The following is a 23,939-nucleotide window of genomic DNA, read 5'->3' as shown; positions in this document are numbered from 1 at the left end:
ATATGAACAAGTATAAATTAATTATCTTGCTGACGTTCTATTAGAGCAAAAATTTCTTACTACGAAATAATTTATAGAGATATTATTTATAAATCAAACAGGAAGAAAGTATAAATAATCAGTTCGTTATATTCCTATTAGAAAAACAGCTTCATGCTGTAATAAACACATATTATTATTATTGTTATATCATACAAAATGTCAAATGCACGGAGTAAATTTTTGAGACATATTAAATGCTTTTGTTTCATGAAAATATTATTATTATATAAAGCGACTAATATGACTACAAAACAGAATGATAAAGGTGACCTGGAAGAAAAAAGAGATTATCATTATTATTACGTGAACCTCCAAGGACTCATTGTGATAGAGCACTCTACTCTACTCTACACTACATACATCTCACCATCTCCGCTACGACTTAATTCTCCAAATACACACGATATTACTACCACCGTCAACGTCATCTACCGCCCATCACTACTCACAACAGTGTTTTTTGTCTATGACTTAATTGCGAGTGTTCTCATGACTGATTTGCCTGTACACCGAATGAAAAAATCCTGCCATCTCCGTTTGAGTTCTGTTGTCAAATTTATTCGTACTTCAGTGACAGAACATAAAATATTAACAACCAAACAATTATTATATAGTTATAGAAAAAATATTATTTTGATATTAACTACAGAATAATCAGAAACATATATCACATAACAAACCTAGAACAACTAACTGTCGCATATAAAAACGACAATCACTATGGAAAAGGCAACCGACACATCTGTTACAAATATATTAAAACAATTAAAACAATCAAAAACCAACAACCATAATCGCTAATATTAAGAATTTCTTACCAAGAAGTTGTAGTTTTTCAGAAATTCTGTACATAGCATTCTTCTGTTTTTATACCCCCCCCCGTTCAGAATAAGAAGGTCAAATGCGATATCCAGTTGTTCGCTTAAATTACATAATAGACTCCTTTATAGATATAATCTATTATTTCCTGTATTTAAGTGGGCGTCAATTTAGCGAAAGACCATTTGCTTTATATCGTTAGCAATTGCCTCTCGAATGAAGAATTTCGTCCCTAATATTTACGATTTTTGCACACTAATTAAATGCTAAAATGCACGCATCGTTTGTCAACTAATATCATACGATATTATAATGTGAGAATCTAACATGTTTGGTACGAACACGCCATTTAATACGAACTGCTGTGAAAGATTTCATTAAGTGATTTCTTTTTGCTTGCCTTGAAAAGTAATTGCCGCTGTCAACTGTTATGGGACAAGCATTCAAGCAGCGCTCTCTAGCGCGAAAAAATATAACCGCCTTTAAAATAAAGTGTCTCCCAGAAATACCGTTGTTGGCTGACGCATGCGTGGTTGTTTCTCGCTCAGTGTGGAAACTGGGAAGTATTTTAACGGAAGTAAAGCGAATTAATAGCTTCGATTTAGGCATTATCGATATTGTGGATAGGTCTGCTACTTATCAGTTTGTATGTTATCTCCGTGGGCTTGCTTTTTAGTACAAGAAAATCTTGTTGGGTCTGCCGGCAACGCCCTGTGGTGTTGGACCGTTTCCCCGGGCAACGGAGAATGGCCGTAGTAGAACTGAACCCAGTCGTTTCCGCTAGCTGAGGTGTGTGTGTTCGTATTGTACATTTATCTGATGGAAGAATGAAGAACAGCCAAGGTAAGCGCATATTCGTAATGGCTATTCGGAGGTAGTCACGTGATGTTTAAATGGTTAAGTGAGTGCCCATTTATGGTTCACGTGAGTATAAAACATAACCCTTATCTCTAGCCTGAATGACCTTACAGTGGTTGAATGCACATGTTGTATATAATAATTAAGTTACTGTCGAGATACGACAATATGTTTTGCTATATACTTCTGAGAGCTACAGGAGATAGTACTTAACGCATATTACCGCTTCCCCCATCTTTTTTCTTTCTTTTTTTCGGTATTTAGCATTTAAACGAACATTATGACGATACACGCATATTAATATATGGTTACTAACAGCCTACATTCTCCTCTAGATTAAGAAACATTTTTAACATTCGAAATCGCACTGTCGTAGTTACTCATATTCATAGGAATACTTTCTGTCTCTGACAACTTGAGTCATCACTGAATGATTATTAGAATACGATCTCTGGATCAGAGCATCTTCATGTATGATCCCTGTGCTATCATATATGCCACGAGGTTCATAGCTTCCGGGAACAGATAGTCTAACACACCATTCGCTTTCTGAGGTTGTTAAATAATGTATTTATGGGATTCACTTTTAGCGTGTCTTCAATGATTGTGAGGGTCTCTAGTCCATCCAGATAAGTCCAGAGGGAAGTGCATTGCATAATGGATTCTGGTGATGTCTAGAACAACCAAAACTCTTTATATACCCAACCAGATCATATCTAATCATTTATCTTACTTGAATTCTTGATGCCTGTTAGATTCGATGAGATGTATGCGTCTGTTGCCTAGAATCGAGAAATGCAAAATGGCTTAAAATAACTTCGGTTCCTTTAATAAGTTGTTATAAGGAAACTCTTATGGATTATTCGCGTAAAATTGCAAGGAAAAATGAAGAACTTATATTAAAACCTTCTTACCGTCTAAAAAAAGAGTCTATTTAATGTGTAGAACCAATAAAATTCTAGACAACAAGGAGGCAGTGCTTTTATTTTATTGAAAATACACAACTTCAATGGGTCTATGTCCATTGAGCATGCTCCTCTTTGAAAGAATATAGTTTTCATGTAGTTGGAATGCAATGAAGTCATCACAAACTCATAGTTGACACTTATCCACATTAATGACGATTTATTTGCAATTATGAGATCATTCTAAAGGAATTTAACAAGTTCCATGTTTATGCACACACACACACGCGCGCGCGCGTGGATTTAGTTGGCACGTCTTCTTCCTATACGCCTCTTGGAATTCCGAACTGCTATAATTAACTGTTTCTGACTTTGTTAGAATGCCAATGACTACAGCGTTTCTTGTTTCTGCACGAATGCAGACAGTGTCAAACGTACACAAGCGTTTCACCCATATATGCAAATCTGAATAAGAAGCACTCTCACAACACGTATTTACTGTCCGATTCTTGATCTTTCTTGCATCAGGATCTACTGGGTTTTTTTTCCTATATTTTAAAGTTTCCATTTTTTTGTATGAAGGTAATTCTTCAGTATCATTTCAGAGGATTATTAATGACCTTTTTCTCTTATTCTATCACGGTGTTGGTCCAGACTAATTTATAGAATGAGGATTTCTCATTTTGTAGATCTCACTGGAATTACTTCTTGTAAGAGAAGCAATTACAGTTTATTTTGGATGTAATTTGTTAATTTTTGAAATAAATTCAAATCATGTATATGTATTTATGCACAAAAATTCGATTTAAGTATATAAAAAGGATAAAAATATTTCGCGAAAGCCTGTAAGGATTCTTTACAACATACGGACTTATAACTTGTATTAAATGTAGTTTATGAAGAAAAAAAAAAGTTTCATTGAATGGGAGAAATGCTAATTTTTATTAAACTGACTTACTTCTAGATCAGTTATGTTACTTTATTATTTGTAAGATAATATACTGTGTGTATTTTTTACTATATTTTTACGTATGGTTTCACAGCCTCAAAAACTTTAAAAATGCTGATATAAATAATCCTTGTGGTTTTATATCATTAAATATTTCTTAGCCGTAAATCATCGGAATAAAATTAAGACGTCAGATAGACAGAATGACACGTCATAAAGTCAGTCTTATTTAAAGTCGTAACTATTTTTCAATAATAAATTAAAAATAGTTTTGCATGTCTAGAAAGAAAGATTGTTTTTAAATATTCCGAATACTCGACAAAACAATGTAAACAGCCATATTGTTTGGCTCAACAAATGCTTTTGTTTTCCTCTCAACGAATACAGGTCATCACAACAAATACCAAATCCCCAGTTCTATCACTTAATACGTTTATGATTGATAATAATAAAGTATATGAGTTTATTAGACTTAACTAGGAAGTCAGAATTACTCAAAGTTTTATAAAGTTTTTTTTAATTTTTTCGATTATTTTAACGTAATATTAAGTTGTGTTTATGTAGGACTGCTACACAAACATAACAGGGTTCAAGTTTAATTAAGTGAAAACCTAATCCAAGAGTGGATTCTTTCAATGAAGATGAAGCAGATAATCCGAATTTAGAAATACGTAAATAATATATATATTTCGCATTCTAGACGGGTTCCAATCCCGTCTAGATTGTGAAATATCTGATTAGATTTCTGGCCCAATCTTCTATCTTGCGTTTAACTGTAAATCTTTTAAAAAATGTCATTAAATCCGTGAATGTGTGTGTGCGACAAGAAGCGGAACTTTCCGAGTTTTATGCTAACATCGCATTGAACACCAATCGGAGATTAAGTCTCTCACAAAGAGACGAGAGTGAATTATGGAAATCACGACCATCTGCATGAATTAGTAACTACCATTTCGCGAACCAGCAGGTGGTCGTGCGTGCGTGCGTGTGTGTGTGTGTGTGTGTGTGGACCGAATCCTAATGCAAGGTGTGTGTGCGTGCGTGCGCGTGTATGCAGAACCCTACTGTTGGAAGGATTTCATAATTTCCTGCTGACATCCTGCCGGTAGCTATTTTTACCGCCATTCCATCTCTGCTTCGTCAGCACGCTCTTGTCGTGCAACCCGCTCTGCAACGTTGCCATTAGCAACCCCCCCATCATTGTCATTAACGAAGCAAATCATGATACATGGAGAATGCCGGTGCACTTGCATTGCCCCGACTACGATACCTAGTAGCCATCTCCCCTAAGGAATGAACAGACAGTGCAAGAAAGATTTCCTTATTGTTCTTCGGTAGGCTACGGTTAATAGTGCCTCATCCTTCCCAACTACTGTGAATAATTGCTGTTGCGATCTAATAAATAGTTCCCTGTACTCGATCACGCAAGATTCTTTAAATTTACTCAGTTGAATCCTTGAAACTGATCTATATTTATTTAAAAATAAAATTATCTTTTTCTAATAAGAATGCTCTGGTGAAAATGTATATATAATAATAAGGAACTATTTGCAATAAAGAAATAAAAACTTTTAACAGAGAGAGAGAGAGAGAGAGAGAGAGAGAGAGAGAGAGAGAGAGAGAGAGAGAGAGAATATGCTCCTGCAATACACTGAAAAAAGTGAACTTGTTCACATCTTCTCTAACGACCCATTAATAACAGATAATAAATAATCTCCTTCCCTATCCTCGGACGTTCTTAGCGCATCAGTAGTTAAGGCCCTTGCTAGAATCTATTTGTTATAATTGGAATATTCCGATATGAATTGTTTAAAGGTATATATTACACATTTAGAATTTCGGAAAATATTTTATATTATTTAAAAATTGAAATCATAGATTATAAATAAAACATAAGTTGAATTATTATTTTGAGAAATATTAGTAGAGCGCCTCCGTGGTTCATTCGGTACTGATGATGATGATGCCCTTTGGTTGGAAAGATCTAAGTCCGAATCCTGACTAGGACGCGAAGAACTTTTAATCAGGGCTTTTCAAGAGACGGTGAGTTAGGCAGTGTGATACGGAGAAGGGTTTCTTTCCCAGAAACCCAGTTTTTCATTCCCCCAAACAGACAAACCAACCAGAAGAACACACGTCATTTACACTTAGCAGATAAAGGTATCTGCGTTGTCTGAGATACCTTTATCTCAGACAACCCTGTCTTAAGTTATTAATCCAGTTTATGAGAAGTCGACTTACTTGGCCGTGACAGATCATTGAGCCCAACGTGAAAAAGGAGGAATACGAATAGCATTAATTTCATCGGTAAATCGTGCAATATTCATGACATCATTTTGTTCTCATAAATCTACGAACAATGTTTTTTTTTATATAGATACAGATAAATAAGAAGAAGATGAGAAGAAAAAGAAAGCAAGAAATCTTTCGATGCACAGAATGGAACCATTCGAAAACTGGTTTCATTTCGGGCAATGAAAGGCAGAATATTCCGACGCTGACTTTTAGCATTCAGAAAACTGGGATACATCTTATCCACCATCCTTTCTGCCTCAGGGTATTCCAAATGGGTTACCCGAGATAGCCAAATGCGAATGCGGACTACCTAAGCCAAAACAAACATTCTTCACTGTGACAAGGAAAATGCGAGAGGAAAATAACTGACCTTCAGAAAAACCTTTTGTTTACATACACTATAAAGGGTATGTAATGTAGCGCGGAGAGAGTCAAGCGACACCCATAGATGGAATTATGAAAATACGAGATTACGAAAGCTTCTATCACAAAAGTGTATCAAATGATCAGTAAAATGATTTGATACCCTGAAGATAATCTGCTGACCTGGTTGGTCAAATGGTTCGTTTTCCAAACAAAGGCCGTGGGTTCGATTCTGCTTAGGCATGGATGTTTATAAAAGTGTTTATATGGGGCTGATTTTTATGACCGGTGTGAGACCAATATCTGCTTTATTAGAAGCTTTGAAGTGTTCGCAAAAATTTCACGCTTGGTCTTTAGAGCAGGATTTCAAAATTATCTAACTCTTAGCCCACCCATGCTACTGATGTTAATGTATTATAGCCATCAGTCTTTAGTGGGTGGGATTTACATACAAAAATAGGAGTTCATAAGTTCTGGTCCAGCGATTTAACTTTTTTCATGTGTGGAACTACTGAGCAGAATGGCTGCAGGATCTTAATACGCAATTGTTGAAATGTTTAAGAGTGAAAAAAAAAAAGTCCAGTGACGGAGACAAAAATAAATAAATAAATATGATTTATTATATTATACCAGATTACCCTATGACTTGATTATGTTTGAGTTTGAGTTTGTGAAATTTTCAAGAAACAACAAAACAAGAGATTGTTTTGTTGTTTCTTGAAAATTTAATTAGATGCATCGATTTTATCCCAGAGAGAGAGAGAGAGAGAGAGAGAGAGAGAGAGAGAGAGAGAGAGAATTTATGAATGAAATGTTGGAAGCAATTCTTGGAATTTAATACTTCTCTCAGAGATTGTGGCTTATCTTCTTGGAAGGCTGTGAAATGTTATGATTCTTGTGTACTTTAATGACTCCCCATAAACTTGAACAACTGGACAACTTAGAAATACCCAAGAATGTTTTAATATGTTCTAATAATGACACACAATTCATGTGTTTTCATAGTATCATGAAAATCAATTCCATTCACAGAAATTGAGTTCGGTTTATTGATCTAATTTAACATGCATATAACTTTTTTTTTTTTTTTAAGTATTCTTGTAGATTATTTACAGGACGATTCTTCAAACACATTTCGTTATTTTAGATGCCCGGAATCGAGTTCGTGATAATTACAAAAATAAACGAACCATCATAAAATATGAAAGATTATAATTGCATACGTAATTCAAGATCATCTATTCGTAATACATTAAAACATTCTCAAAAGTAGAAAGAATAAAATGTGATTTTTGTAAAGCAAATAATCCTGCTGTTTTTAAAATTCCTTTTGACCAATAAACCATATAATATTAAACTACGCACTATAAATTGTGATCTTCGAAAACAGTTTCCATTATTTCGTTTTTCATGAAGAGATATTTGAGTGTATAGCGTTTTATTTTTTTTCCCCATCAGAAACTGTTCCACCGTACATAATGTATGCGTTTCTCTGAAGACATCATTGGACAGTGTTCGCACACTGGAATTCTTTGTACGCCTTTCCACATGCTAACGCTTCGCTCATATATTTTTCACTAGATTTTGTGTAACAGCCACACTTCATGAAAACGCTTTAAGAATCCACGTGACCGCCATAAAATAAAGATTTGTGGGGATAGCTGAGGTGTGTTTCTCGCTTCGAGATTGTTTTTTGTCTTATTTCCTTCACGAGCAACACAAGAGTATAAAAGATAAATGGAAGCTCTCAGGTCGGAAATGACGAACATTCCTCTTTTGTTTTAGCACAAAAGAAAATGAAAACTCACCTTTGGGAAAAGAACCGTATGATTAGTAACAGGACAAGGAGAAAGTAGGAGACCATTCAAACTCTTCTTACTTGGGAAGTTTGTGATCAAGTGCATCCGCACCTCTGAGACAAGGTCACTTATGAAGACCACCTTTAGTACAATCGTACTTGCTTTATTTCGTCTTACAAACACCAAACAGACCTGTTAGCACATTATAGTGTTTTTAAACGAAAAACAATTTTCTAAACTTCTTACTTGAAATTCCTAGTCAAAACAAGAAATTATCTCAGACTTTAAGAAACATATAATAGCATTTACAATTTATAGAACATCGTTTTCATTCAGTGATTAGAATTTGTTTAAGATGTGCTTCGCAAAAATTCTTCATTAACTCAAAGAAATGCTCCTAATAAAAACTGTAATTCAGATGCAAAACGAAACAGGACTTGAGAACTAGAGGAATGTAAAGTGCAAATCCTGTTCACTATCAGAAAGACCTGCAATGTTCCAAACACTTGATTATTATATAGCGTATGATTTCGCCCTATGTCTCTCTCTCTCTCCAATTAATGAATGCGGAAAAAAGTTTCAAGACAATATTATTAAAACGTATTTACCAACATTTACCCAGGGGTTATTGCCTTCTCCTATCGTTATAGGCGCTTCCGTAGCGTAGTTGTGAGAACGAGAAGCCATTTGCTTTCCCTTGGAAACCCTGGATTGGATTCGCTTTATGACAAGAGGAATCTTTATATATATATTTTTTTCAGTTGAAAATAAGTTAGATGATCTTAGAGGAAGTCCGTTTTTTTTCTCTCTTCTCCCCCCCCCCCCCAACGCATACAAACTAGCCAGTGTATATACGCAATTAACAGACAAAAATATTCTATACATATTGCATGGTGTCTCCATGTAAACTCTGTACAGACCAAAATCTCTCTATTAATATAAATGTATTCTAGTACCACAAGAGTCCTGGGCCCCATGAAGACTCCATATAATAATAATATTATTATTAGATTATGATGATTATCATGCCTTTGAAAATGTGTGTTCCGTCTCTGGATGAGACACCAATTTCCTATAGTTGAAAAGTCATTATGAAGGCTTCGAGCGTCTTACATGGAATTCGAATCATCTTTCTAACCTTACGTCACTTATCATCGTGCAGTTCGGCACTACGGAATCACGGTAGTGTATGGCTCGATTTGTATGATTTGTACATTTAACTTAAATTATTGTTTTACGAGAAAATCTGTCACTAGTAATGTCTTCAATCATAAAGAGAAAGAAGAGTTTGGTGTATGTCGCTTGTTCTACAATTCGGTTGCAATACTGTTTTTTGATCGAATCCCAATATTTTCGGTTAGGTTTAAAAAAATTACTTAACTGTCTTGTCGTGTGATTATAACATTACAGAGTCATGTTTTAAAGTTATTGACCTTCATCAATATTAATCGCTGTTGGAAACTGCTATTTAACACAACAGGAGATGGATCGGAGACTGGAATGCCCAAGTAGTAAATTGTAAACAGACACGCATGCCGAATACGCCATACAGTATCATCAGTCTCACTTTGGACAGAAATACTCGAGAAATTTAAATGTGAGGACTATGGTGCATTAATTATGTGGGTTAGAATGAAATTCGTGTAAACGTTCTTTGGAATTCTAGCCAAGATTGTTGTATCGCATTGGAAGCAAGCCATGTTTGGGACAAGCAGGAAAGAAGAAATCGACTTATTTCATTGGATGTTTAGAATTTCTGTAAAAGTTGCTAAAACTGTACGCATTGCGTCATATTCGTAAATTACTTGTCTTCAGGATAAAATAAATGTTATATTTAGTGACAATTGCAATATAAAAATGTCAAACATAAGTAAATAAATAAAATAACAAAAGATAAAATAAATTACATGCATCTCGCGATGTGAATCTTATGAAACCCTGCCGTAAAAGGCAACGTATCTTTAGCTTAAAAGCAAAATAATATAATTTAGCTAAAAGCTAATTTATATTATTTTGTAATGATTCTCATTAGAAATATTTGCGTATCCGAAGGAACGACAATAATCTTTCAATACAACATTAGTCTTGTGGATTAGATTCTTGTGAATGGATTATAGAATGCCAACTTTTCCTTTCTCTTGTTAATGTTAAGTTTGAAATTGTTCCGATGGTTCACTTCACTAAATTTTACTCCACAGGAAAATTTTTGACAAGAGGTGTCCAACAAGGCGATAATTTGTCATCGTGGATCTAGATGATTCTATCATAACCCTCTACTTTCTGGCAAGTAGCTCCTAAAAGTTAAGCAATTTAAATTGAAAACGTAAAAGCTCAACACGTTCGATTTATACAAGAACTGGATACTTTGGGGATGTTTTGGGCGAAGACAAACATTTTTAGACATCTGAAATTTGTTGCTCAAGTGCTTGACTAAAAATCCTACTAAGGACATTTGTACCATTATCATTACTGGTATAGATGATGTTTACTTCAAAACACTTGATCAAGATCTAATTATCCTTTGATTCATATCAAGGGATAATTCGAGGGTCCTGATCACTGGATAATTATTGGATCTGAACTATGGACAATTACAAAGGCTCTGATCAAGTGTCTTGATTGATGGATAATCATGAAGGTCCTACTTATTATAATTATTAAGATAATCATGAAGATAATTGCAAGGTTATGATTAGTTATCCTGATCATAACTTCCACGAATAGTTATGAACGCTCTAATCAACAGATGATTATGATAATTCTAGTAAATGGAGAAAAATTATTCTTTGATTGGGATGAAAGATTACTCCTTCACTATTAGTAGCATGTTAAGAATGTGTAGAACTGTTTATAGTATTGAGAATGATATACCAAAATTAATTACGTTTTCTTTTCCTTTTCAAGTTACTATGATTCCTATGCGATTACCATAACACTCAAATACATTTTAGATTTACAAATATCTTCGACAAAAATGCAATTCATTAGCGTAAGATTTAGGAAGGTATCTTTTACTTATATTTGTGTCATTTCACTTTAAAGTCGATATCCTATCCCTTGATTTGTGTGCTATAAAATCTTCACTGATTGGTATGCCACTATACCCAGATTAATAGCCTATGAAATTGTTATAGACCATTATGTTATCTGCAATGATTTCTAGTGATTTTTTCTTATTTCAGGAACCGACTTATAAATAGATACAAAAAAAAAAGGATTTCATTTAATATTAATGTGTGGAACGGCAGGGATGTCAAGCAGGTCATCTACTGCACATTTCAATTAAAGTATCCGGATTGGAGTCCCGTTGATCATAGCATACGTGGGCAATTACCTAACCGTTTTAAAACAGAGAGAATTAATGTGACAGTTGGTTTACTAGTTTCCCCGCCAAAAAAGTTCAGCAGATGAGTCAACTTCAGGAAACAGGGTGGATAACTCTAAATGAGCATGAAATAGTTTACAAGATAGCTCGTCGGTGATAGTTTTTGTAGTTTTTGTTATGACGGCAGGAGGTCTCTTCGGAGGAGCCACTATAAAGTGTATTGATGTCTTGCCAACATTTCAACATTTACGTAATGTAACTTGTCTATCAGGGGAATCAACTTCTTCACCACCCTGTATACATTAAAAGGACATTGAGAAACCATGCTAATTAGGATACATTTCTTCTTGTGTCGCTCACCAATTGAAAATAATCTGCTTGCTAATTATTGTTAATTTAAGTTCAAGTTGTCCAAGATATCGTGAACGTTAATTTATGTGAATGCTTCGAGATAAACCGCTTAATCTCGTAATTCGACTATTTATTCAGAAATACAGAAGTAAATGTTCGAAATAGCGAGAACATAATTTTTAATAATGGAGACTAGATCTTAGAATTGGACTCGGTTAATTACAGAAAGCTTAAAATAATCAATAATAGAGTATTCCGCTAATTTGGTTTGAATCTTCTCTGCCGTTGACCAGGTAAGATAGGATTAAGAATGTGTAGTCACTGAAGATGCAGCCTTCTCGGAGAGGACATTCTTGTACTCTGTAAATGTTGTTAGAAGTTAATATATAAGTATCTGATGTTATCATAATTAATTTTAGTTACTAAATTTGGAGCCTTCGTAACTCAGTCAGTCTCTGCGATGTCTTTCTGTTGGAACAATTTGGTTTAATCTCATCTATTACATGAAGAACCATTATGAGAGCTTTGCAATTGAAGGTGAGTTAGCCTCACTAATAAACCAGGTTATTCCCTCCCCGCAGACTTCTTTGCCATAAGATTTAGGCTATATTTAAGGTTCTATGTACTTTAAATCTTACGCTATTGCAAAGAATTTTGATGTGTCCACATACCAGATTTCATTAACCATGATTGATCAAATAGCTGAGGTTGGAAATCGGACAACTATCTTTACGTAAATTATTGTGTTCTTTGTTTTCCGTTAAAATTCGCCTTACATCTTACAAGATGTTAAAAAAACTTGATTTCCGATGGATGGAAGTTGATCGTCACTAAAAACAAAATGTGAGGAAAAGAATTTGATGGAAAAAGCCTTAACTGAGAGATAATCAATGTGCACTCACATAGCTCATTATTAAGGGAAGATATAGAAATCAATGAAAGTCGTCCCTTAGTAGGGGATCTTCTACAAAGCAAATATTCCCGAGAATCATATAACATGTTAAGAATGGATGCGATGTTGAAGTGTTTTTAATTTTAGTTTTTCTTTCACCATACAACATTGCAGTCCTAAAGACAACTTTGAATTAACAAAGTTTACCTATTTAGTATGAAATAACAGATTTTGTTCCTATTAGAGGATACGATTCTGGGTTTCCATCTATTAGAGAACCCCACCATCCCGGTTAATGTCTTCTTTTGTTTTTAAATATTTTTTTAATACATAATCCGTAAACTCTGCTCTAGATCTCAAACATGGAACTTTTTCCCAAGAACTTCAGACCTCTGATAAGCAGGGTGGTGGTCTTATTTCGAGCGATGAAATTACAAACATCCATTCCACAGCACAATTCGAACACGCACCCTCCTGCTTTAACATGCTTACGCTATCCATTTGGCCAACAAGGCTACCAACACAAGTTTATGAACGAAAAAAAAAAGTTTGTGTTTTAGATCCCATACTTATGTTAGTAAACGTAAACAAAATTATTGGAATCACTGTTTTAGTTATAAAATATTAAAAAAGTCATCTCAAGAAGGAAAGCAGTCTTTGAAGATTTGTTTTCATTACAAGAGACATTTCCATCAGAGCCACGAGGAAACGATTTTTTTTTACAGAAGCACAGAGCAATTAAATATTCATTTGCTTGCATGCCGCACTTCTTTTTTGAGCCTAACACTAAAACGTAATTTATTAATCCTGCCGAAGTTGTAAAAACATATGAGATTTAATTAATCTGGCCGTTCTCAAGAGTTAGTAACAACTCCATTACCCTTTTTCTCGCAAAATGTTTAAACTCACGCCCCCTATCGTTGATTGATAGGTCTACTTTTTAATAGATATTATGATGCTACTGTTTTATTTTTTATTTTTTCCTTTCTTTACTTTTGCGGTACCTTTGAATAAAACTATGCGATATCATTAAATAAAAGTGGAAAGAATGTGCCTTCAAGTATTGTTTTTCACGAACATGTAGCATTCGTAACACGAAGTCGTAATTGCTCTGTTCAGAAACGTGACTTTACATACTTGATCTTTCTTCTTGACCTCTTTATTATTCTCTACGTATGCCTTTTTGTCGCTTTCTTTCTTCAATGAGGTAATGAACTCAATGGTTTCACAAGAATGGCGGTTTAACCAAGTACGACATTTATTTACATGATTCACAGGATTTAAAAGGCAACTTCAGCATTGAAAATTAACTATAAACACGTAATTGGTGTGATTTAAGCCTAGAAATAATTTAAGAATCACAGGTTTCCTCCTATTTCCTCCTTTTTTTAATTATTTATTTTAAACAAAAACGTCATCAAAATCTATATCACGTGATCTTCCCTTACTAATTACGTATGCAGCATTTATTCCTTTGCAGCAATGAAGTAAGAATAGTTGAACAAAACTGCGGCATTTAACATCAGCACTTCTTCCTTGAAGTAAACCACTCGTGAACCATTTTGATCTTTGACTCCTTTATATTGTTGCTGTGGGATGATTAGTCATCAACAAAGGGGAGATTCAAAAACTATTCAGTTAATATTCCTATGAAACCTTTTGCCGTTTTGTATGTTTCAAAAACTCAGGGTATTAACTTCTTATGTAAATGAAATAAATAAATAAATCGTCTCATGCTTATCTATTCCCAAAGGTAATAACATACATTATTTTAGTTCGAACTTTTTTTTTTTCGTAATCACTAGACATTGGATCTCTATCTGTCATCGGCATAATTGCAGTAGAAAATGCGTTGCTATATTGTGCTAGACGAAAGGCGATGTTTCTAATTGTATTTTTTTTTCTGTATTCTTGTGTGTTCTACGGCTGTCGAATTACAAGTGAGTTTCTCCTGGAGAGAAACAAAGAGAGAGAGACGGAGAAAGAGAGACCTGCACCAAAGATTGCTTCATTAACTAATCCGTTGTCAAATCAGTTAGTAATGAGAATAGAGCCTGGGCTTCTTTCTTCTGCAAACCTGCGTCGCGGAGTTTACCAAAAGTTTACACAGGCACCATTTAACCTTATCATCAAAAATTCTAAATAATTATACACAACATCCATCACATTTATGTTGGAGATTACCAGTTTAACCTGTGTATTTACTGGAAGTAGAACAGGAAATATTTCTTTGGTATCAAGTACTGTGGAGAACAAAGATGAAGGTGAAGCATCTTCACGCTCCTATACAGTATGAGCTTTCTCTTCAACCACTTCAAAAGCTGCCGTTAAGGTTTTAACCTCACAAAAAGTATAGTTTCACAATGACACAATATCATTTGCATTGGTAATTCGTATTTTCTTCTGACCGTGCTCTAATTAGTTGCAAAGTCAGGGCTCAACTACGTAATCGATATTCAATACGAGTACATCATATTGAACTCGTTCAACTTTGGTATATTGAACACCCACTCTGGCGTTCATCACCATTTTCCAAGAGTGAAAAAAAATCTATTTTTTATTTCTCTGTTCACAAGGCAGCTTTGAGGAATAACTTCTTAATTCTTCCTCTCATTATTACAATCATATCATCGCCCCATTTCCCATCTTCCCAATTCTACATATCGCATTTCTTCGATCTGTTTTCATGTCCTCCACATGACTAGACGTGTGCAGCAATCCAAATGCTGTTTAGTCAGAGAGCTTCAAAGAATGGCTTTCAAATCCCGATTATCAGTGATGATCATCTTATTAGTAGCAGTTGTCTGAGACAGTGTTACATATTTTGCTGTGTTTTTCCCCTTCTCCCCAATACTTTAACTCACGATCCAAAACTATCCTTAGGTCCTGTTTCCCTTCCACATCCTAGAAAAGCTCAACGAACAGTTTATTCACTGCGTTTCATCTCCTCTGAACTAAGTGCAAAACCCCCAACATTTTACAACATTGAATTGTTACCTGTATTTGCATAAATCACATCCACAAAAAAATAAATAATAACCGTAATGTTACACCTAAGGAGGGAAAATGGGCACCTTTAGAACTAAACAATAGTAGAAACGCATTGATATAAAAGACAATGAATAGTTTATGATGCATTTGCTTGTTTAATTGAACAATATTTTATTATAATTATATTAATTACCAAAACTCGTTCCACAGAAATTCTTCTCGTATTTAAGTAAACGCATCACTAGCGCAAAAGTTAATGTAATTTAAAAAGAGCATACTGTACTTTGAAAACCTAGTTTATTCATTTAAGGTATGCATATCACAACCAAATAATTAAGCAATACTTCTTAAATCAATTGAAATTACAACAAATCCATCCCGTTCTCTCATAACTCTTATAGGGACCTTCCCACTGAGGTGAGTTAGCCGTTTTCATAGGACAGTTTTATGTCTCTTAGATACGAGCGTATCTAAGAGCAGACTCTATTGTCCATTCTGGGAATAGAATTGATTATCTATCCATTTAGATATAAATTAGGTTTGTTAAAGACAAATTAATAGAATGTAACATGCCGTTGGACTTAATTTTCGTTATTAGAAAGATGGAATGAGATGGTGACTGATATTATGTTTCGAAGTGACCATTTTATTCTTCAGTTTATTCATATTAAATTACTAACTATCGAGCGAATGAACCTCGTGATATTATCGAAAGTACAAGGCGAATTCCTGACAGCACTTATATTGTCATATGAGAATTTTTTCGTTGTAAAATTCGTATGTGAACCGAATAGAATAAATTAATTTTCCTCCTACAGAGAAATCTCCAATAAACATGACGTGAAAGCCATGGTAAACACAGAATGAGAGAGCGTGTCTCGAAGCAGTAATTCTATTGAAGCGAGGGATTCACATGCTCCATTTGATGTCGTTCCTACTACTTTTGGGGGGGAAAAGGGTAGCTTAATTTCCACGTGAAAGAAACATCACAAAACTGATTTAGAGCGTGTTTGATGATGAAATTAGGAAATTCTGTTTGATTTATCATCACTTTCTGTGTTGCTTCATTACGTTCCGCTTTATTCAAAAGAAATGGCATTCACATACATGAAAATGTGTGCCTTCAGAAAAGCGTAAAGACCGAATAAAAAAATAAAAAAAAAAGGCGAAAAATTCAGTCAGAAATCTGACATGCATACATCCACTTGCTTGCACATTAAACTACACTAGCGGAATTTGGTTTAGGTTTATCTTATCAAGAATGCGACTGATTTACGAGTTTTATTACTTAAAATACAAACCAGAATCCCTTTACGTTACCATAAGTTGCAGCATCGCATACTACAAACTGAAGTCAAGAACAAGTACAACTCCGATGAGTATGGAATAGCTCTCAACTTATACAATAAAGCTTTTTACAATGTTAAGTATTTAAGAGATCTTTAAAAAAAATAATAGTAATAAATAAATAAATAAAACTAATAATAAAATTTAAAACTTCGATAACTGAATGCCATTAATATTTCTTCCCATTTCTATAATGGTTTTTCTTTCGATTTAAATATCCATATCCTTCTCGAATTTATTTCCGTCATTAACTTCGTCAAAAAGTAGGTCACAGTGAGAATGCACGGGTGGCATCATGACATTTTTAAATGTGATCAATAACACACTATTGTATTTTAGACACTTGACTGCTGCGATAACAATGCCATCATAATTTTTATTATCTCATTTTTTTACAATTTTATTGTTTACAGTAATATGAAAAGACTGATTTAGGAGCTATTATATTCACACATCGTCATTATCTCTTAAAATTCACACAAAAAAAGAGGTTCCTCTTTTTGCGAGACGTAATGGGCTAATGGTTTTTTCAGAACCAACAGTTACCAGCCACTGCTTATTAATCTACCATATCATAAGTATTTAATTCACAAGTACGTAGTAAAGATATTTTGAATGGCAGAACCCTCTATAAAAGGTACTTTTCATCATCTAGAAAACTACAAATGAGTCGCCATCCTTGCCTGGATCCCTTGTAGATATCAAGTTTCAAATTTTATGCAGATTAGCAGGATAGTTCCCATCAGATTGGATTAGTGGGAACATTTCGTCGTTATGGACCACACAATCAATATAAAAATGATTATAATTCATAAATCCAAATTAAAATCCAAGAGACTTTATAAAGTCTGCAGAGAACTTGAAATATTATCCTAACTTGGAACCACAATGATTGTAATCGTATCCATAAAAGTTTGGACATTATTAACTAACCTAATTTTAGAGTTGCGATTGGCACTCTCTTAATTTATTACCGTATAAAACTAATTACAAACGCATCTAAAAGTTAGGTAAAACTAAATTACATATCTGAGGTACATAAGGTAAAATAAGAGTCAATGTGTCGGCGCTATAACTTTTTGATGTATTCGTCGGATATTTTTACAGTAGTTTCGCCAGTCGTTGGAGCTCTTAGGGTAAGGTAAATTTGTGACAGACTTCGTATTAGTTCTCGAGAAACAGCAGAAATATTGCTAATCAAAAATTCAAACAATTAAAAGGGACTGCTTTGTATTTATCAACATCGGTATTCTTCTGTGAGGTTTAATTAGTAAAATTTTATATTTTTAATCACGTTTATTTAAGCTGAAAATAATCGCTCCACCGATATATTAGTTGCTACTTGAAAAATTTATCTTAGGAATACTAATTTAAAGTCAAGTTAAAATTTTTATTTTTTTTCCCCTTTCAATATGATGAGCGACAAAACGTTCTTTGCACATTAAGTCGATTACTTTGACTTTAATTAAAAGCCTCAAACTTGCTGTTTGTATGTTGTTGGCAGGTTCAGTGAGTTATAAAAAAACAAGATTAGAATATAACGTTTCTAAAAATAAGCGTTTATAGTTCATTTTTCAAGCAGCGTGTTCGTTAGTAAGAGAGCTCAATGCAAGGCAATTAAATGGTCTGCTACGAGTCAGAAAAGAATTTTCTGAATTTAAGCATTTTTAATGAAGTTATTCGAGATTTCTGTGGCTTCTAAGTACTTGTTCTCGTTTAGTATTTATTGCTGTAGAAAATCCTTCTTTTATTTATGACGTTAATGGTCACTTTAAAATTTTAATTCAGCGAATTAAAACTTTAAAATGATATCATTAACTCATGGATGTCTCCAAAAGAAAAATTACTTGAGGAGGTTTAAAGGAGAGAATTTGATCGAATTATTCTCTTCGAACCAGTAGTTCAATATTGTTTTTCATTAATCAAACATCTAATTTTTTTTATTCTTCATTATGAAAAAAAACAATAAAGCATGCTATTTATCCTCTTTAACTGTCTTGATAGCTGATTTTCACCTGAGAATGAATACAGATCCGCCATAAAAGTAGATGAGTTAGCCGATCTCATGGAGACTCGGAAAATAATTGCAGACTGCTCATTTAATTTGCCTTTTTATGATTGTTTGCAATGGACATTAAGACCAAAGTGATCTATGAGAATATTAATTTAAGGTATGTTGTACACATAGAAGAAACATATTCAAAAAGAAGTGTAATAGCTCCACAACTTCCAGTTTCTCTCAGTTATAATTGGACAAAGTTGTAAGAGCGAAAGTAGTTGGGATATTTGGAGTACTGCCAGGAGGTCAAAGGAACTTTAGAATTGTTTCCCTTCAGACTTGAAAGAAAGAAAATAAAAACAGTTTGCTGGGTTGAATGTTGAGATTCTCATACTATTGATTAAGCAATTAAATTTTACTGATATTTCCGAATGTCTTTTTTTTTGTTTGTATTTCTCGTGATTTAATATTGAAGTCCGAAATATATTTCAAGTGATACTACATGATTTTTAAAACACTTCAACTCCATAAATTCATAAAGAGAAAATCTTTTAAATCTACAGTTTATCATTCAGCATTAAATACTACCTCGCCACATTAACTTCACAATTTCCAGCCTATAAATCTATAAAACAATCATATACTCGTAAAGTAATCATCTTATAACTCTTAATAAAGTAACTGTCTTTTCTTGGGTTTTTTTTCTCTTTTATATCCCTTTTTCTGTTTTCTTTGAACAGGCTTCATTCTTCAGTGTTTCACAATAATTACAACCAATGTCACTAAATTCTTCTTCTTTTTTTTTTCACTTCTCAATCTCTATCTACTAACCAAGGTTACGGTATTAGTGTACACACACTTACACGATTGTGCAACCATGTACGTGTCGAGAGAGAGAGAGAGAGAGAGAGAGAGAGAGAGAGAGAGAGAGAGAGAGAGAGAGAGAGAGAGAGAGAGAGAGAAAGATTGCTATTAAGAAAAAAGCAGATAACACAACTGCTCGTCAGTACATTAATTTCTTTGCTCTGATCAATTTTGAACACGGAGTTGCGAGCTCGGTTATTCATTGATGAGTCATTGTATATGCTATTCTAGAGAAAACTTCTTTTTTTTTTTTTTTAATACCATTCCCATTTAATAAAGGATATTAATCTAAACGTAACCCTTCTCTAGAGACCAATGGAACTTTTTCAAGCTACTTCAGGCCTCATAAGCAGGGAGTAGTCTCACAATAGATAATGTAAGTCATTTACCATTTAAAGACGTCTTCAAACACCCTATGCCTACAGTGGGATTCAAATACAGAGTTGGTTGGTTGGTTGGTTGGTTGGTTGTAACCAAGACGCTGTCCGATGGGATGATTAGTTCGACAGTAGAAACCAACTATTCATATTCATTCAGCAATACGTTAAAAGTTAATAGTCCCTGTGCTATTTATTATGTCTCTCTATATCTAGGCACCACAGCCCGTATTGATTATTCTCCTGGTGATGTACAATACGATACATTAGATACGTAGCTTGCAGTGCATTTTGTTGGAAAAGCTTGATATTACTAACAGACGAGCATACATTTTTTCTTATGGTGTGCACACATAAAAGTTACGACCCAAATACATATTTTAATCTTCTGTTTCATTTTTATGTATTTATGTATTCCGAAGAAATGTTGACAAGTACTTCGCTCTTTCTGGATTGCTATTTTTATCTCTTTGGTGTGCGTGATTTCTTGCTTTCCCAGACCGTGTTATTGCTCCACAAAAACTAATGATTCTCTTTCTATTTCAATATAGAGTTAGCGGTATCTTACAATCACCAGCTTTTCTTCTGTAATCAATATACTTCCTCTCCTTTAAGGCCTGTTCAATCGATCCGAAATATTTCGATCGTCGAGCACTCACTTCGGTATACCACTATCATATTGTAGCGGTCGTGTTGGGGGAGTTTTCTACTTTCTATTTTTGACGTCATTTCAATGTAGTTTCTAATTCCATGAAGAACTGTATTTTTAGAAATAATAAATATTTAATTCATTATAAAAATTACAACTAGGCGAGAAAATATGATTGTTTTGCAAGAAAAGTTGTATTATAATAAGACTGTTTCCACTCATCCTTTGACACCATTTTCGCTTGTGTTCATTTATCTTGACAAACACTGGGAACCAGCCGTCGCCTGGCACATCGAACGTGGCGGTAACTTGATCGTGCTTCTCTACCCAGAAGCAAGTGTACCATTCACAGCAGTTATATTCGAATGCAGCATACAGGAAATCTTATCTATAAGGAGATTACTGTATTCTTGAGCTTTATGCAATGTTTTATGATCTCATTACAATAATTTCAACTGCAGATGTATGGAAAAAATTGAATTTCAATTTCATTACACGCTTAAGTTACAAGTTGCTCTGCACTTCTCCTTAACATTTATTTTAGAAGAAATTTCTTCATTGTGTTTTGTATATAAAATATTGAAGGCAAATATAACAGGAGTCCAATGAAAACCACCCTTCGAAAACTGACAAAACTGGCGAGAGAATCCATGAAACTGACAGACACAATACATATGTCTGATAGCTTTATTTGTTTTCGTAATATTAAGCAACCCTATCAACAGTATGCATGTAAACTACAGTCTTATCATTGAAGATGACAGATTTCTTATTTTGTTTTGGTTCCATTAACCAAATGGAAGACAGGTTACTCTTAAGTCAAGATAAACAGGCACACTCATCTCAATAAATGTTATTTACTATATGTGTTACTGGTTCATTTTAAATAAATTATTGTGTGTAATATTTTTACTATTATTCAAGTAGTCCATAAAGCACTTGGAAGATTTATATCTCCACCTTTTGACCTTTCTATGGGAGAAGTAATTTTCTAAACTTACCTGCTTCAGTTTCCACTTTTTTTGTGGTTCGCAGACAACAGAGCCATGAACTTTATGAGGCTCGCTATCACCACAGCTCTGACTTATCTTCCAAATGCATGCATGATTGACTGCTCAATGATTGTTGCTCGAGTGTGAAACGAATTCGAGGAGTAAATGGTGGAAGTATGCGTGAAAACTGTGATCACTGCCCATGGAAATGTTAAATGTTTACAGAAAAGGCAAATCAGACACATTGAATCATATTTCAACGTAGAAATTTCCCCCGAATGTTTTAATTTTCAGACCTCCAAAAGTGCTTCGGTAGCGCAGTTGGAAGAACGATATGCTCCGTTTGTTTGTGTACGACCTGACTTTAATTCTCCTCCTTGCTATGAGGAACATTTCTTTGAAATAACAGCACTTTGATCCCAGCTGATGGTGTATTATTCTATCTCATACCGAGATGGAAGTGATTTTTTTCAAGCTAAGTTGAGTCCCCCCCCCCAAAAAAAAACAAAAACAAAAACAAAAAAAAAACAGACAAATCGACGAGACACCATACAGCAAAATTCAATCAAGAACATTACTCTAAGTGATGTTTCGGGAGTGGATCTAGGAAGGTTATTTAAGGTTGGATCCAGATTTGGAGTTAGCGAAATATCCAAAATCTGGATTTGGGGAGGACCGGAAATTATCATAATCTTGAAAAGGAAAAAAGCCTAATGAGTGAACATGGAAGTTGAAACCAGAGGACTGCGTGTTAATATCAACAATCCCCCTCCCCCCTTCCGTATAACAATTAGCCAACCTGTGACCTCTCAAGGGTTACTGCTATTATCAAGGCATGAATTTATGATAAAGAACAGGTGCTTCACACTGCATTTATATATATTTCAGTCTCTTTTTCATATTTCATTCTTCCTTCTATTATCATCGCAGTTAGGCACATAACATCACAAAAATGTAACTGATCTTCAATCCAACAATTGCATCTGAAACTAAAAGTATCATGCTTTTGTAGTACTATCATATCCTGTACACCCCTTGTGGGTACATGGCAGGAATTTGATGATGATGATGATGAATATTCTGAATATTAAAATAAATACTCTATTTTTTTATTTTTATACTGCAGTGTTCGATATCTATAGGCTTATACGTGAGCTCTCTCTCTCTCTCTCTCTCTCTCTGTGTGTGTGTGTGTTCATGGACAACAGGTGACAGATGTTCAACATTTCTGGTCTATTTGTGTACATCACAACAAACCAGTCTTTATTTCTGCCTTTATATATTCTTTAATTATTTATACTAACTTCCAAAAACCACACACACTACTCTTTCCGAACACCTTACGCCTTCTCACACTATCCTCACACTCAGCTAAACAAACAATAACTACGTAATAAGAGTGAGCAATGCTACCTCTACTCGACTACATCCGGGTAAGCACACTGTATAAAAATTCCGCCCATTTTTACTTATTAAAGTGATTATTACAGGTCATTCTGTAACTATATTTTTTCATTATACAGATTACCATTATTTAGAATACGCAAGAGAATAACCTGATTCGGTGAATCTGAAATTAATTACGATTTGGAATACATTATATCAAAAATTAATTAATATTTGTAGTTTCACTAATGAAATGATAGTTTTTAGTTTTGCAGTTTTGTGATTAAACTTCTTCTTACTAGCTTAACAAAAATAATCTGTTTAGAATAGGTGTAAAAGAAAAGCTATTACATAAATAATAATAATAAAAAAAACTGGTCTAAGTGTTTACAATTCATGGATGGATCACTCGTCTATTCTCCTATGTTACTGGTTGGTTAATATGTGATTAATAGCAACTATAATCTTGTACCAAAACAACCATGGGCGTCCGCAGAGGGGGGAAAACGGGGAACTTCCCCCCCCCCTCCCCCGGATCTACATGTGAAAAAATAAAACCAAAAAATTAAATAATTAAATAAAAATTTATTCGTGTAATTATTTGTCTTCAAGCTTTCCCCCCCCCCCCTCCCCTGGAAAATTTTCTGCGGACGCCCATGAAAACAACTGAAGGAAGTAATTTAGCATAAGCTAAGTCAGTTCACAAATGGTTATTAAATTACTTAATCTAGAATGA

The 23,939-nt window shown here is 34.1% G+C and overlaps 1 protein-coding gene across 3 annotated transcripts in view; it reads left to right on the top strand.

Moving 5' to 3' along the window:
* The first annotated feature begins 727 nt into the window (after window positions 1-727).
* LOC150098119 (uncharacterized) overlaps window positions 728-23,939 on the top strand; it is a 67,748-nt gene continuing 44,536 nt past the window's right edge. Inside the window, exon 1 of one of the 3 annotated variants that reach the window (XM_090406228.1) lies at window positions 728-1,704. In XM_090406228.1, the coding sequence (XP_090262354.1) occupies window positions 1,689-1,704 (16 nt within the window). In that variant the 5' untranslated portion in view covers window positions 728-1,688. The remainder of the gene's footprint in view (window positions 1,705-23,939) is intronic. The other 2 variants (XM_090406227.1, XM_090406226.1) reach the window with 2 other exon arrangements.

Source organism: Typopeltis vanoorti, chromosome 16, assembly GCF_054136105.1.
Source record: "Typopeltis vanoorti isolate ZY-2024b chromosome 16, IOZ_Tvanoo_1.0, whole genome shotgun sequence".
NCBI classification, from domain to species: Eukaryota; Metazoa; Arthropoda; class Arachnida; order Uropygi; family Thelyphonidae; genus Typopeltis; species Typopeltis vanoorti.
This window is presented reverse-complemented; position numbering and strand designations above follow the sequence as displayed.